General features: G+C 38.3%; 1 protein-coding gene and 1 long non-coding RNA gene across 14 annotated transcripts in view; one reads left to right on the top strand and one right to left on the bottom strand.

Moving 5' to 3' along the window:
* The window catches only part of LOC144239970 (uncharacterized), a 12,559-nt gene extending 6,979 nt beyond the window's left edge, over window positions 1-5,580 (top strand). For both annotated transcript variants that reach the window (XR_013337528.1, XR_013337529.1), the window contains exon 3: window positions 5,366-5,580. This is a non-coding gene — a long non-coding RNA (uncharacterized LOC144239970). The remainder of the gene's footprint in view (window positions 1-5,365) is intronic.
* Window positions 1-14,525, bottom strand: part of DTNB (dystrobrevin beta) — a 208,887-nt gene that overhangs the window by 41,977 nt on the left and 152,385 nt on the right. For all 12 annotated transcript variants that reach the window (XM_077774220.1, XM_077774219.1, XM_077774217.1 and 9 more), the window contains 2 exons: window positions 12,839-12,926; window positions 463-548 (listed from right to left, as the gene is read on the bottom strand). In XM_077774220.1, coding sequence (XP_077630346.1) covers window positions 463-548; window positions 12,839-12,926 — 174 coding nt within the window. The remainder of the gene's footprint in view (window positions 1-462; window positions 549-12,838; window positions 12,927-14,525) is intronic.

Here is a 14,525-nt window from a genome sequence, read left to right as displayed (position 1 = left end):
GAAATGATAGGAGCTGCCATTTCCTCTTCCAAAGCCTGCTACTTTACATCTAATCTCCTTGTCCTGGTTTCTAGTGTTCAGGGCACATGGATGTACGGTCTGGTGTCCGTGCCTTTGTGGGGAGAGAGCAGACAGTCTCATACAGCACGATGGGCCGGGATAAGATGACTAGATAAAGGGGTGCAGTGGAAAAGGGAATCATGAGAGGGAGCTGGTGGGTGGGAGAAGGCACTGGGAAAAAGAATCCACCCGAGGGCACACGAGTAGGACTTTGGGCTACTGGAATGGACAGCCTGTAGAGGTTAGAGTAGGGGCATGTCCATGAGTTGGTCTGGCCTATATTCACCGAGGTGGGATTCTCCTTCACGGTCAAAATAGAGTTAGTCTGCAAGGAAAAGGAGGATCAGATACTCACACGATAGCCTTGGACTTTACAAACTGGCTTGGCCTCTGGGTTCTTACCTGTTTTTGTTTTCCAGTTCTGCAATAAGCTGTCTTTGTTGTTTGTTGGCATCAAAGTTAAAGCTCAGGTCAGTGGGAGGACGAGTCTACAGTGAGAAGAAAGCAAAGTTTTCTTATCTTTTCTTTGTGCGTGTGTGTGTGTAATTAAAATATATCGTAATCCTTAGACTGCTGATGTTTTAGAACAGATTTTTGGGGCACCTGGGGCTCAGTCAGTTAAGTGTCTGATTTCAGCTCAGGTCATGATCTTACACATTGTGAGTTCGAGCCCCATGTCGGGCTCTGTGTTGACGGCTCAGAGCCTGGAGCCTGCTTCGGATTCTGTGTCTCCCTCTCTCTCTGCCCCTCCCTCACTCATGCTCTGTCTCTGTCTCTCAAAAATAAACATTAAAAAAAATTAAAAATAAAACAGATATTTGAGGTGTAATTTACATGCCATAAAACCCACCCATTTTAAGTATACCATTCAATGAGTTGTAAATTTAAGCAGTTGCGCAACCAACCACCACAGTCCAGTTTTAGAACATTTTCCATCACCACAAAAAATTCCCTCATGCTGGTTTGTAGTCAATTGCCACTCTCATCCCCAGCCACAGGCAACCACTGATGTGCTTTCTGTCTACAGTTTTGCCTTTTCTAGAAACTTCATATATATGGAATTATACAAGATGTAGTCTTTAGTTTCTGGCTTCCACTAAACATGTTTCTGAGGTTTGTCCTTGCTGCTCCATGAATCAGGAGTTCCTTCCGTTCTATTGCTGAATAGTATTCCACTGTTGCCAGCTTTGGACTGTTACAAATGAAGTTGCTAAAAATCATCATTTACAAGTAGTTGTGTTGACATATTTCTAGTTCTTTTGAGTAAATACTTGGGAATGGAATTCCTGAGTTATCTGGCAATTCTGTATTTAGTATTTTGGGGTACTATGAAACTGCTTTCCAAAGTAGCTGTATCATTTTAGAATCCCACCAACAGTGAATGAGGGTTCCGATTTCTCCACATCCTGGTCAACATTGGTCATTGTCTTTTTTTGCTTTAACCCTTCTAGTGCATGTGAAATATTTAACTGTGCTTTTAATTGAGATATAATTTACATACCATGAAATCTACCCTTTTAAAGTGTACAGTTCAGTGGTACAAGCTTGTGAGCTTGTGTATTCACAAGTACAAGTTTGTGAGATTATCACCCCACTAATTCCAGAACATTTCATCACCTCAAAAAGAAACCCCATACCATTAGCAGTCATTCCCCATTCCCCTTACGCTCACACCCTGAGAACTGCTAACCTACTTTCTATTTCTATGGATTTGCCTACTCTGGATATTTCATATAAATGGAATCATGATCTTTTATGTCTGGCTTCTTCTGTGTTGTAGCACGTAGCAATATTTCATTCCTTTTTGTAGCTGAATAATATTCTGTTATATGGACATACCACATTTTGTTTGTCCATTCAACAGTTGATGGCCATTTGGGTTCTTCCCACTTTCTATTTTGAATAATGTTGTTATGAGCATTTGTGGACACGTTTTTGTGTACAGACAGGTTTTCATTTATCTTGGGTATATATCTAGGAGTGGAATTGTTGGGTTATACAGCAACTGCTTTCCCAACTGGCTGCACCATTTTACATTCTCATTGGCTCTGTTTGAGGGTTCCATTTTTTCCATATCTTTGTCAACACTTGTTATTGTACTTCTTTTTGATCATAGTCATCCTAGTGGGTATGAAGTGGTATCTCATTGTGAATTCAGGTTGCATTTTCTCTATGACTAATAGGTTGAACATGCTTTGATGTGCTTACTGGCCATTTGCATATTTTCTCTGGCAAAATCATTTGTGGTTTTGATTTGCATATCCACTGACATTTCTGACCCTTGTTGCCTCCTTTAAGAATATGAAAGCCAATCAACACAAACTAGGAAAATGAATGAATAGATGATGTTTCCCTTTTTTTTTGATTAACCAGAACGGAAGCTTACAATGAAGGCTCTGAGATGGCTCTGTTTCACTCGCACATTCTTGGGTCTGTCCAAAACATGACCTACCATGAAGCAGAAACCTTGTTTCCTGAGCTTAAAGATGCAATAAATAATTCTTTTCATGTGGCATTTCCTAAATAAACAAGAGCAAAACAGCATAGCAGATATGGGTGAGAGGCTTTTTTATCAAGTTTTTTTTTTCTTAAAAGAAGGAAAAAAAGTGATGTTTCTTCTTCTAGAGTGGACCAACAGCCAATTGAACAAATCTGCTATATTCTTTTCAGACTCTTGTGAGAGCCAGAGCTGAGCCTCACAAAAATGGTTTGCCTGACTGAATCTGCTCTGAGTAACAGATTTCCAATTCTTGAAAACTGGAGTTGAAGGGAACGACTCTTTGTTAGTGTGAGATCAGGGAAAATGTGGATGAGGAAACGGGCTCTCAAAGGGAATTGGCTTCTTGATGGCAAACAAACAAAAACCTCCTAGTGTTTCATTGGAGATTTCTAAAGAATCTTTTCAGTTTTGAGTTACTGCAAGGCTGAGGCTTCTTTCAAAGAGGTTAATACAGGAATCGAGAGTTATTATCAGCAATTCCTAACCAGGAGAGAAGTACTGTTACTGAAGTACAAAGAAGAGCGGGTAGAAGACCACATCCCGAGGCAGCGGTCCCAGCCGCGCCTCCTGCACAGGACAACAGGGAGAACCCCCAGTGCTGAGTGCTGACGACAGTTGATTTCCCCCAGTCAAATTCTAAACACAGTCAAGTGCACATTAAGTAACAGAGAACCTTAGGACTGTATTTACTATCTTACACTTCACAGTGCTCCTTTAAAAAAGCAAGCCAGGTCTCTCTTCCTAAAATGACTCTAAGATACTGAAGGGAACAAGACAGGAAGGGACTTATTAGTTCATAAAGACATGAAATACTTTAACCACAAGAGACCTAAAAATGATTTCTTTCAAAAATTAGCTAGTTTATTCATTTAGTCAGCAAATATTTCCTGAGCACCTACTATGTGCTAGATACTGTTCTAGGTACCAGGATGCATTAGTGAATAAAATACAGCCCCACCTCAGGTAGCATACTTTATGCTGGGAGAGAAAGATAAGGAACCAAAGACATAGTATATACCATCAGCAGTGATACATGCAATGAAGAAATACAAGGTAATAAAACAGTGAACTGAGACAGGAGACTTTTTATGAATAAAGTGGTTATGAAAAGGCTCTTTGAGACTCAGTGAAGTGGGGACGCTAACCAGGCGATCATCTGAGGGACAGGTGTGCTAGGTGAAGGCCAAGGCCTGCAGCTGCTTCATGGGGGTGTGTTTGTGTCAGTACTGATGGAGTAGAATGGGCCCTGGTGAAAATGGTGGCTGACTCTAGATGATTCTGGGACCCTGATCAACAAGGGCCTTTTAGCCTTGGAGAGGAGTTTCCATGTCATTCTGAATGTGGTATGAAGCCACTGTAGGATTCTGAACAGGGAAATAGGGAATCAATTCCAAATACTGTAGGCACATACTCCACCTTCAAGGAGGTGGAGCTTAATTAACACTCACTCCTTTAGTGTGGGCTGTCTGCAGAGACTTCTTTCCAAAGAAGACAGTGTGCGAAGAGCAGAAGAGTAACTTGATGTTGGAGAAGACTGACAAACACTACCTCAGCCAGGTGATCAAGGTCATCATTAACAGTGATAGATGATGTTGATACTATGTACCCCAGATACAATGGAAGAAAAATGGCACTTACCTCCTCCTCAAAAACTATAACTTGAGTCTAATCATGAGAAAAACATCCCAATTAAGGGACATTCTACAATACATTTGACTAGTACTCCTCAAAACTTTTAAGGTCATCAAAAACAAGGAACATTAGAGAAACTGTCACAGCCAATGGGAGCCTAACAGACATGACAGTTAAATGCAATGTGCTATCATGGATGGAATCCTGGATAGAAAAGGGACAACAGATATAAACTAACACAATCTGAATAAAATATGGACTTCAGGTAATAACAATGCATCAATATTGGCTCATTAATTGCAGTAAGCATGCCATGCTAATGTAAGATGTTAATAAGAGGAGAAACTGAGCATGGGTTATGTAACTCTGTAGTCATTTGGCAATTTCTCTGTAAATCTAAAATTGTTCTATAATAAAAAGTTTATTACTGTAGTGGGATAAGAATGGAAATAGGGAGGCTAGTGAGGAATCCTACATTTTGCTATTTACTAACTCTGCAGACCTTGACTTATTTTATTTTCCTATACCTTTATTTTCTTAGCTGTTAAATGGGAATATTTACAGAAAGAGATATAAAGAGGATCATTGCCTGTTACATTAGCATTCTCTTAGGTTTAACCACTCTCAGAGAGCTCCATCATCTTTAATGAGCTGGAGATACATCTGAAAAATACTGGATAAAAACAAGACCCCTCTTTGTAAAGCTGGGCACATTTTTAAAAACCAAGGAAAGCCAATGCAGTCAGCAAACTGTAATCTGGTAGCATGCATTTTGGAAGCCTCCTAAAAAAGGGCTGGCGGCTTCCCATCTGTAGGAGCTTGGCAGGATGAGTTCCAGAGAGATGTGCCTGATAATCAGCTACACTTTCTTCGTATTCTAGGGGCACCTTCCCTTCATCCTAATCTCAGACTAACTGGAAGGCTGTGGATTATTAATCCTCTCAAAAAGCCAATGACTTTTAGGACAGCAGTTCCCTAGCTACCTATACATTTTTCTTTACAAAAAGTTTTGTTTTTCCTTTCCTTTTTAAATAAAAAAAAAATCAATGGACTCTAAACACAGAGATTCTGATTCAGTAAGTGGGAAGCAAAGTCAAGGAGCTCTAGGTTTTAAATATTTCACACATGATTATAATATGTATCCATGTTTGACAATCAATTACTATTTTACAGGGGCTTTGAGTCATTAAATGTGTCCAAAACAACACATGGATACTGTTGATCTTTACTTGCAAGAAGCCATAAGGATACTCCTGGAATGGTGCATGCCTGGAGCAGTCGATGGGATGATAAGGCTGTGAAGGCTGGGCTGAGCTATCTGAAAAAAAGCTTCTCGAAAACATGTTGGGTGGGATGACAACGCAATGTTTCCCCTTCCTTTCACATTTCTTCCAAGGTTCCCATGAGGAATTTCACATTTTTCATAAAGAAAAAAACTTAAAAAGCAAAGAAATAAAAAACCCTACTTTGATTATATCTGATGTTGCTCATGTTTGTGATGAAACTTTAAGAATTTGCTCATTACTATGATTTACCACACACTGAGGTGTGTGTGGTTTTTTTTTTTTTTTTTTTTTAAGGAATTTGGGCACTCCAGGAAAACAAGTGAGCTCTCCTGGCTCATCTAAGCAACCTAGAATTCTTTGTTCAAGGGTCAGCCTGAAGAGGTTTCCAGTGGCCATGCTGTCACCTAAAAATGAAGGGATGGCTCTGATACCAACACATTCCACAGGGTGCGATGCTGGCTGCTAAAGTGATTTAATGGTCGTTTTTTTGTGAAAGAAGGCTTTGGGGGTAAAAAGTCAATACAAAGCCTATCTGGGAGGCTATAAATAAATTCTTTTGAGCACTACACCCACTTTATGCAAAGCACTTGTATCAGTAAGAGATTAGCAGATTAGTAGTCTTCTGTTTAACAGAAATCTAGTCAAGAAGAGTCCTTACTGGGAAGCCCAATATTTTTAAGATAACTACACGCTGGAAAATAAACTGAAGATGAAAGGGACCTTTATCAGTATTTCAACTCAGGACCATTCTAACAATTATCATTTTCACATGAATTAGAGAAGTGGCATCAGAAACTATCAGGTGTAAACTGACTTATCTTGTTTGCAGGAAAGGAGTACGTGACCTCCTTTTCAGGGTCAAATGGCTGTGGAGCTTTTATTTGCAATATTTTAAAAGTACTATGTAAAGTCAACAAGACTACATAATGGCATTAAATATATTTAATTAAAAAAATTCAAAAACAATGCTATCTCAACAAATTTAATTAATTTCTAAAATAACTTAAATGGCTGTGACTGAGGACACATGTAAGGTTTAACTGATTAAATGGAACTTTTCTTTTCCCCAGACTTCCCCCCACCCTCCCTCCATTCTGTTCCATTTCACTAACCTCTAGAGTTGTAACGTTGAGAGTCAGATATATGACCTAATACTAGATTCTCAAGGAAAAGATGTTGAAGTCTTAACAAATCTAAAGGAATAAATTACTTTTCAGGGGAGAAACAAAGCCAGATTCTCCACTGGAAGATTTCATTACTCTATTTCTCTATGAAGAAGTAAACATAAATTGGAACCCATTAATATACTGTGTCTGTAGAAGATGGTCCTGAGAGATCTGGCCTGCCTGTCCACCTAATTTCACTCCGAGTATTGTTCTCTGGGCTCTAGCCACACAAACATCTTCTCAGTGCTGAAACTTCCAACCTCAGGGCCTTTACACAGGATGGGTCCCCCTCCCCCCCACCCGGGCACACACTGCGTGTTCCTTACCTGGTTAATGCTCACACAGTCTGTTGTCTTCACCTCAGATCCTTCTTCCTTTTGTCTTCCTCTTTCTTCCAGATTTAATGCTCTTCCTGAACTACAACCTTCTGTAGCTAAATCTCAGGAGTTGACAGACTAGTACCCCAGTCCCAGCCTGACCACTTACAAACTGTCACCTTGAGTAGTTTCCTTACCTTTCTGGGGCTTAGTTTTCTCATGAGATTGTTTTGAAGAATAAAAGAGCTAATACATGCAAGGCACTTATAATAATGTCTGGCACATAGTAAACAGTCAATAAATGTTAGCTATCAGTGTTATTCTTTTAGCATGAATCTCACTGGGACCTTTCTCAATCCTTGCCAGAAAAAGTCTTTCCCCTTTTCCTTTGACAGGTTTAGTTACTTTCAGTACATTAATGATATTCAACTGTCTCTTTTCATAAAGAAAATTCTTAAGAGTTTCAACATAAATAGCAGCAGCAGTAGATATAATTGGCTGTGTTATTTATTTTTAAAGAAAGGTTTTTGTTTGTTTATGAAAAAACCTGTTTTTGGCATTGAGAAATCTAATTATCAGTTCTTTGCAGGTATCTATCTTCCCTGGTTGCCTTTTGAGTGTCTTGTCTTTGTATTTCATAGTTTTACTAGGATACCTCTACGTGTGAAATTATTATTTATCCAGTTTGGAACTCATTGTTATGTTTCAATCTGAGGATTCATGTCATGAATCAATTTTGGAAAATTTTCAGCCATTTATTCCTTAAATATTTTCTCACCTAATAGAAAATAATTTTATTTTCCTTTTTGGAGCGGGGTGGGGGGGATTGGGAGGGATTCCAATATGGTGGCTGTTGGTTCTTTATCTTCTAATTCTGAAAACCTTGTTTCAAATTTTTCATCTTTCTGTGTTGCATCTGAGAAACTTTCTTATATGTTTTCTAGCAGACTAATTCTCTGTGCAGCTGTGTCTGATCTGACCTTTAACCCATTCACTGAGTTTTAAATTTCAACAACTTTGGTTTTTAAAAATGTTTATATTCTATTTGGTTTGTTTTCATCTCTGGTCTTTTTAGACAGTCTTTTCTTTTGGTATGTTTTTCATTCCTTCTTTCAGGCCTCAAGATATTTTAAACATAGTTATTTTATAGCCAATAATTCTAATATCTAATGTCACTGAGGGTCTAACTTTATAGAGATGCTCAGGAGTTCATGTCTAGTTGGATTCTTTCTGTGGGAATACTGCTCGGCCTCGACTGTGAATGTTAACCTTAAGAGAGGCTTTATATTTTGCTTCTCCTCCATGCCAGAGGTTTAATTTCATGTTAAAATTTTACCTGGGTGTTTCTCAAACTATGAAGTAATATAAACGCACCCAACACAAATACAGACAGGACTAAGGTTGTGAATTCCTGGGGGAGACCTCTTCTTCCTCTCCAACAGGAGGAGAGGCTCTTAAGCTTTCTGGTTCTATTTTTGTGCTGGCATATGGATGTCTTCTATATCATACCTTCACTGAGTTATAATGCTTCCAGGAGCCTGGCTTCATGTGAAGCCTCATTTCCAACTCTCCACCTTGCATATGCACAAGGCTTTGCCCACTGCACCTCAAGACAATTAAAACCCAAGCACAGGGCTGGAGTGGCAGCAATAGTAGCCTAAGGGTTGGCTTTGGGTTTCAGTCCTTTATAGCTCCTAGGAAACTGAATTCTCTTCTACTTAGTTTCAGATCCCAACACAAGTAACACTTTCTCACAGAAGTGAGACGTTATAAAGCAGGAACCTGCTATACATGTTCATAGCTCCTTCTATTTTCCCTCCATTGCATCCAATTGTTTGTAGTTATGTTAATAGTGTGATTATTTGTTTAATGTTTGTCTCTCTCACTAGACTGTTAGTTCAGGGAGGGCAGGAAACATTTGTTCACTGTGGTAAAATAAACAATAAATATTTGCCAAATGAATACGATGAATATGTGTGTGGAAGGAAGGGGAAATGGATATTAATATGCACATAACTCTTCAAGGAAAGGAAAGAGTTGAAACGGAAGAATAAGGGGGACATTTTATTATAAATTGATTCAAAATTACAGTAAACACATGGCAAATCCCTGGGTAGCCATTTCTCAACACAAATTCTTGGCTCCTTTTTCTTTTAACTGAGATAAAATGCTCATATCTTAACTATGCCATCCAATCAGTTTTGACAAGTACACACAACTTGTAACCCACACCTCTATTAAAATGCAGAACATTTCCACCAATCTAGAAATTTTCTTTATCTCTCTTCAATATCCTCATTCCCAGAAATAGTCCCTGATGTGATTTCCATCACTATAGATCAATTTTACCTATTCTAGAATTTCACATACATGGAATCAAATAGTACGCAATTTTGGTGTTTGATGTACAAGAATTCTGTTTGTGCTACATCCTTTCCAACATTTGATGTTGTCAATCTTTTTCATTTTAGCCATTTTGGTAGGTCAATGTGGTTTTTGGCATTTTCCAGATGATTAATGACATCAAGCACCTTCTTATGTGCTTATTGTCCATCTGTATATCTTCTGTAAAGTGTCTGGACAGTCTTTAGACCATTTAAGAATTGGGAGTTGTCTTATTACTGAGGTGCAGGAATTCTTAACATGGTTTGCCCTTTATCAGACATGTGTTGCAGATATTTTCTTCCAGGTTGTGGTTTGTCTATTTTTTTGATAGTATCTTTTTTTTTTTTTTTTAATTTTTTGATGTCTTATTTATTTCTGGGAGAGAAACAGTGTGAGCAGGGGAGGTTCAGAGAGAGAGAGAGACACAGAATCTGAAGCAGGCTCCAGGCTTCGAGCTGTCAGCACAAAGCCTAGCGCGGGGCTTGAACCCACAAACCGTGAGATCATGACCTGAGCTGAAGTCGGACGCTTAACCGACTGAGCCACCCAGGCACCGATAGTATCTTTTGATGAGCTAAAGATTTTATTTTCAATAAGGTCCAATTTCCCAGATTTTTTTTTTTAATGGTTCATGATTCCTCTAAAAATTCTTTGCCTGCTCCAAGGTCATGAAGATATTTCTCTAAGCCTTCTTTTGGTAGCTTATGGTTCTAGCTTTTATGTTAAATTTATGATACATTTCAAATTGGTTTCTATGTATAGTTTGAAGAAGGGATTGCAATGGTTCTTTATTTCATATAGATATATAGCTGTTTCAGAAGCACTTGTTAGAGGGGCGCCTGGGTGGCTTAGTCGGTTAAGCATCGACTTTCACTTAGGTCGTGATCTCGTGGTTTGTGGGTTCGAGCCCCACGTCGGGCTCTGTGCTGACTGCCAGCTCAGAGCCTGGAGCCTGTTTCAGAGTCTGTCACTCCCTCTCTCTCTGACCCTCCCCTGCTCACGCTGTCTCTCTCTCTCTCTCTCTTAGAATAAAAATAAAAAAAAATAAAAAAAAAAAAGAAGCACTTGTTAGAAAGGTTTTCCTTTCCCCAAATTTCTTTCATGCCTTGTCAAAAAAAGTCATTTAACCTTATACACATGAATTTATCTTATGGATGACTCATTTGTCTATCTTTTTGCCAATACCACACTTTCTTAATTACTGTGGCTTTATAGTAAGTCTTGATGTCAAGGGTTAAGTCCACCAGCTTTGTTCTTTTCAAAGACTTTTGGTTCTTCTAGTCCTCTGGTTTCCAAATATATTTTAAAATCAGTTGGCCAATTTCTATAAAAAGTCTACTGGGGTTTTGAGTGGTACTGAATCTATAGATCAATTTGGAAAAATCTGCCTTTTTTACAATATTAAATCTGAATATTCCATGGCATACCTCTCCCCTTATTTAGGTTTTCTTTAATTTCTTTCATCAATATTTTATTATTTTCAATCTTAACATCTTTCATGAAATTTATCTGTAAGTATTTGATGTTTTTAAATGTTATAGTAAATGGTGTTCTTCCTAGATTTAGTTTTCTAATTATTCCCTGCTAGTAGATAGAAATATAATCAGTTTTGGTACACTGACTTCGTAGCCTGCAACACTTCTATAAAGTCACGTACCTGTCCTAGTAGTGTTTTTGCAGATTTCTTAGGACTTTCTCCACACAGTCATGCCATTCATAAATAAAAAGAGCTTTACTTCCTTACCAATATTTATGCCCTTTTCTTCCTGTCATGTTATATTGGCTAAGACCTCCAGGATGATTCTGAATACAGGTGGAGAAAGTGGACACCTTTCTCTTGTTCTCAATATTAGGTAGGAGAAATAGTGCAAAATTTAAACTTTCAGTATAATATTAGCTGTAGGTTTTTTTGTAGGTGTTCTTTAGCAGATTTAAGAAATTTCTTCTACTACTAGTATAATGAAAATGGGGCAGTGCATTTTGTCAAATACTTTTTCTGCACCTACTGAAATGATCTTATAATTTTCTTTTTTAAACTGCTAACATGGCAAATTACATTGGCTGATTTTATGTGTTAGTTAAATCTGCACTCCTGGATAAAGTTCACTTGATCATGGTGTATTATCCTTTTTACATATTGCTAGGTTCAATATTGTAATATTTTGTTAAAGATTTTTTTCATGTTCATGAGAGAATTTGGTTATAGACTTTTTTTTTTTAAATGTTTTTATTTATTTCCGAGAGAGAGAGACACACACACACAGCATGAGCAGGAGAGGGTCAGAGAGAGAGGGAGACACAGAATCTGAAGCAGTCTCCAGGGTCCAAGCTAGCTGTCAGCACAGAGCCTGACACGGGGCTCGAACCCATGAATGGTGAGATCATGACCTAAGCCGGAATCGGAAGCTTAACTGACTGAGCCATCCAGGCGCCCCCTCGACTTTTTTTTTCTTGTAATGGCCTTTTTTGTTTTGGTATCAGGTTAGAGTGGCCTGATAAAATGACTTGGAAAGTGTTTCTTCTTCCTCTACTTATTGAATATTTGTGTCAGATTGTTATTATTTCTTTCTTAAATATATGATAGCATTCAATAGTTAAGCCCTCTAAGCTTAGAGTTTTCTTTGTGTGAATTATGAAATCAATTACTTTAACAGATTTAGGACTATTTAGATTTTTTAAATCTATTCTTATGTCAGTTTTGTTAATTTGTCTTTTTTTTAAGATTTTATTTTCAAGTAATTCTATACCTAACATCAGGCTTGTACCTATAACCCTAAGATCAAAAGCTGCATGCTCTACCAACTGAGCCGGCCAGGTATCCCTAATTTGTGTCTTTCGTGGAATTTGTCTGTCTCATCTAGGTTGCCAACTTTTTTGGCAAAAAGTTGCTTATAATGTTTCTTTATCATCCTTATGATACCTGTAGGATCTATAACAATGTCCCTTCTTTTGTTTGTGATACTGGTAATTTGTGTTTTCTTTTTCCTTTTCTTTTGATCAGGATTTCTAGAGGGTTATTAATTTGATTTTTTAAAAAAATGTTTTTATTTATTTTTGAGAAAGAGAGCCAAAGCACGAGTGAGGGAGGAGCAGAGAGAGAGAGAGGGAGACAGAGAACCTGAAACAGGTTCCAGGCTCTGAGCTGTCAGCACAGAGTCCAATGCGAGACTTGAACTCGCAAAACGTGAGATCATGACCTGAGCTGAAGTCAGACGCTTAACTGACTGAGCCACTGAGGTGCCCTATTCGATCTTTGTAAAGAGCCCAATTCTAGCTCTTTGATTTTCTTTTCTCTTGATTCATATTTTAAGGAGGATATTATAGATAAAACTAAAGTCCACTGTAATCCCTTCCCTAAACCCACTCCTCTCCTTTTGTTGCTGAGGTACCTACAGCTGTTCTCCTAAGTTTCATGTTTACCATCTCTCTACCGTCTGCATATTAGAATAATGCTAGTTGCTGCTACTCTGCCAGGACCCTCCGTTCACTCACCATGTTTCCTGCTTCCGCAGCCAGCCGGGCAGCATAGCGTGCTATAAGCCGGTGTTCCTCATCCAGTCGGCTAGGACTGTCCAGGACACTACCAAGAAGACAAAAATCAATAGGTGTGCATTAAACATCTCCTACGCTTGCTTTTCTTTTAGAAAGAACAGATGGGAGAAAGCCTGTAAAAAAGTATGGTAGCAAAAGAAACAGTAACCTGGGTCATAGATACTAATGGTCTTCTGAGAGGAAGGGGGTTTAGAGAAACGATGGGGCCACACATGCCATTTCTCTTCAGCGGCATGTGATCCTGCTCCCGAAGGGGCACTTCTTTCTGAATTCAAGGTCTGAGAACAGACAGGGCATCTGCAAAATCTGAGAGAGGGATTTCTAATCAAATGTTTTAGGAAAACTTGTGACTCTTAGACACTGGTCTTAAACTTAAGAAGACCAAACGAAAACTACAGCACCATAAAAAACAGGGCTAAGGAGACGTACTTAACACGAGCTGAACAGAAGTAAGATGCCTAGGCAAGGGCAGGTCCAACATATGGTAAAGTTAGAGAAGAATCCATGGTATCAAACATTCCTTTTCAATGCTCCTTTTTCTTCTTTTACTAAGCTTCTTCCACAATTTATAGCCCCATCTTAGAGTGGATTAGTTTAGTTCATTACTCTTTCATAAGAGTGCCGGTATCCTAAAAATTTAAAGACCTACCTAGTTGGGTTATCAGATACTACTGCATCTGGATGAAAGAAGCATTCTTGAGTAGTAGGTTAGCTCTGTGTATATGCGATGCAGTGAACTTTGGACTGGATTATGAAATAATTGACTCCTTTAATTTAGCATGTTACATCAACTGTCATTTATCCATTACATTATCTTGTCATAATTATTGAGTGGAATCTGGGAAGGGTGATGGTAAATCTATAGAGATGTGTCTGACCTTTTTATATATTTTCCCTAGATTTTTCACCTTTCTATATTTCTAATTTCTGTCGCTAATTCTTTAAGCTTAACTTGGTTTCTCTTCTAGGATGGATTTTTTTTTTTAACGTCCTTTAAGTCTTCTGCCTGTGCCACTTCTGAATATCTGATAATTTCAGGTATGAGTGTCAATCTCCAGCATGTCTCATCATCGTCTGAAAAGATGATCTTGTAATAAGAACATGCTACCATCAGTTTGCTTTAATACATTAGGGTCAAGGCTGAACTGTAATATTAGTGCCTTAAAGGTGTCTGTTGGAAATAAGAGAACTACCTTTATCTTTTAAGTAAACAACAACAAAAATGAACATTTAACAATACAAGTGGGTAATATTATAGAGGGAGTGGCAGCCTAAGAAATGGGACTTAAAGTAGCTGCCCTTTGTTTTAGCAAGGGATATAACACTTCATTTTTTCCCTCTGTGCAAAGAGCTCCCTCTCCTCTATCATGTTCCACCTCCCTAGAAAGGTTAATTCTGTTTGTCATTTATACACAAGTGTGGACGACACAGTTGCTTTATTTGGCTATGCTTTCCAGTCAGAAACTAGAACTTTATGCTGACCAGAGGCTTTAAGGTCAATGAAAAATTAGAAAGGTTCCTTATTTTTCTGCTTGAGCTAACTTTCATTTTCAGAATTACCCAGGAAATTTCTGACTTCTTTGAGGAAGCGTGAAGCTGGGTTCAAGAAGAGATGCAGTACTCACCC

The sequence above is a fragment of the Crocuta crocuta genome, unplaced genomic scaffold (genome assembly GCF_008692635.1).
Source record: "Crocuta crocuta isolate KB4526 unplaced genomic scaffold, BGI_CrCroc_1.0 scaffold246, whole genome shotgun sequence".
Lineage (NCBI taxonomy): Eukaryota > Metazoa > Chordata > Mammalia > Carnivora > Hyaenidae > Crocuta > Crocuta crocuta.
This window is presented reverse-complemented; position numbering and strand designations above follow the sequence as displayed.